At 33.3% G+C, this 1411-nt stretch overlaps 1 protein-coding gene across 1 annotated transcript in view; it reads right to left on the bottom strand.

Moving 5' to 3' along the window:
• Positions 1-1411, bottom strand: part of LOC118746849 (protein scarlet-like) — a 13641-nt gene continuing 12230 nt past the window's right edge. The window contains exon 7 of the mRNA XM_036480799.1: positions 1-446. Within this exon, the coding sequence (XP_036336692.1) occupies positions 271-446 (176 nt within the window). The 3' untranslated portion in view covers positions 1-270. The remainder of the gene's footprint in view (positions 447-1411) is intronic.

Below are 1411 nucleotides of genomic sequence, written 5' to 3'. Positions count from 1 at the left end.
GCCAATACGTATTATCTGGCGCATATTATTTAAATACAAATACGTATATCTAAATATAATTGTAAGAAGAGCTGTAGCTATAAAATAAAGTACAGCTTGAATGCTAATAAATCTCATTTAAATAAGTGGCAGTTCTCAAAAAAAAAAAAGTGTGCGAATATAAAAAAAATATTACAGAATTACTAATAAGATAAAGGTTAAATTCATAAGCGAGTACTTTTGCATATAATTGTCGATCCGATGAACCTACTTCAACATCCACGCGCTATATTAAATCTTTTTTGCGCGCCGCCACAAACAGTAATAGCCCAGGATGTGAAAGGAAAAGTAAATAGCCAAAATCGCAAGCAAATTCCTGTACAGATTCGATTCATTAAAGCTGTATTTGTCCAGCACATCCTGTCCAGTGTGAAAACAGGGCAAGTCCTCACTCTCCTCGAAGCAGGCTACAATGAAAAGGAATACAAAAAAAGAAAAGAAAACAGCAGTAAATAATGAAATGAATTTCAACAGAAAATTAATTACAATTATAAATTTTTCCTAGATGAAGCAAGTATACGGTATAAACGGGAAATTGTGCTGAAAAACGCAAGAAAAGGTGGCAAATATGCAAATAAAAGGAAGCAGCTTAAGCTAAATTTAAATTGGTAAGAAAAAAAAAACCTCAACCTCAACCTGTGGTCACTAAGAAAGTAGTTCAGTAGGCCACGCCAGCGGCAAGCGCTGAGTTATTGACGTAGTGTAAATTGTAAAATTTTAATATATGTACATAAATTACAGCCAATAAGGTAAGTAAATCGTAAAGTAAATTTAAATACTTGCACAGAAGGGGCGAGTGAGTTTACGAAAAAAAATTGATATTTGTAAGCTTTGAAGGGTGGCATTTGAAGGTAGGAAAAAGATGAATTGCAATTTATTTCGGTTAAAGGCGAATAGGAAATAAAATGGAAACCTTAAATGCGTGGAAATAATCGTATTTCAATTGACTACAGCAAAAAAAAGGAACGGAAGCTAATTTCATTAAAGCTACGCGCTTCAAGAAAAGTCTCATCCCAAAACATTTTTACAGTGACTTAAGAAAATTATGCTAAAGATTTTAAAGGACACTGGGTTGAGGTAAAACGGAATGATGGCTTTAAATTTTTACTATAAAACGTAGAAATAATGATGCTGAAATTGCCACAAAGGAAAAAGAGCAATGATGATGGAAACAAATTTTTGTGAGTTATCAATTAATTGTTGAAGTTGCTGTGGATTGGGCAGAGTCTACTTGAACCCGGGACCACTAAAATTATTATTATTATTTGGGTATACAGCGCTGAAACCTAACGAGATGGGAATTTCATCTAAATACGTAAATGCCTCGTAACCACGTAAACCTACTTAATTGGTTTATTTACGAGCTTTACTT

Source organism: Rhagoletis pomonella, unplaced genomic scaffold (genome assembly GCF_013731165.1).
Source record: "Rhagoletis pomonella isolate Grant_MI unplaced genomic scaffold, Rhpom_1.0 Rhpom_scaffold_00011, whole genome shotgun sequence".
NCBI lineage: Eukaryota > Metazoa > Arthropoda > Insecta > Diptera > Tephritidae > Rhagoletis > Rhagoletis pomonella.
The sequence above is the reverse complement of the archived record's forward strand: the minus strand, read 5'-3'. Positions and strand labels throughout refer to the sequence as shown.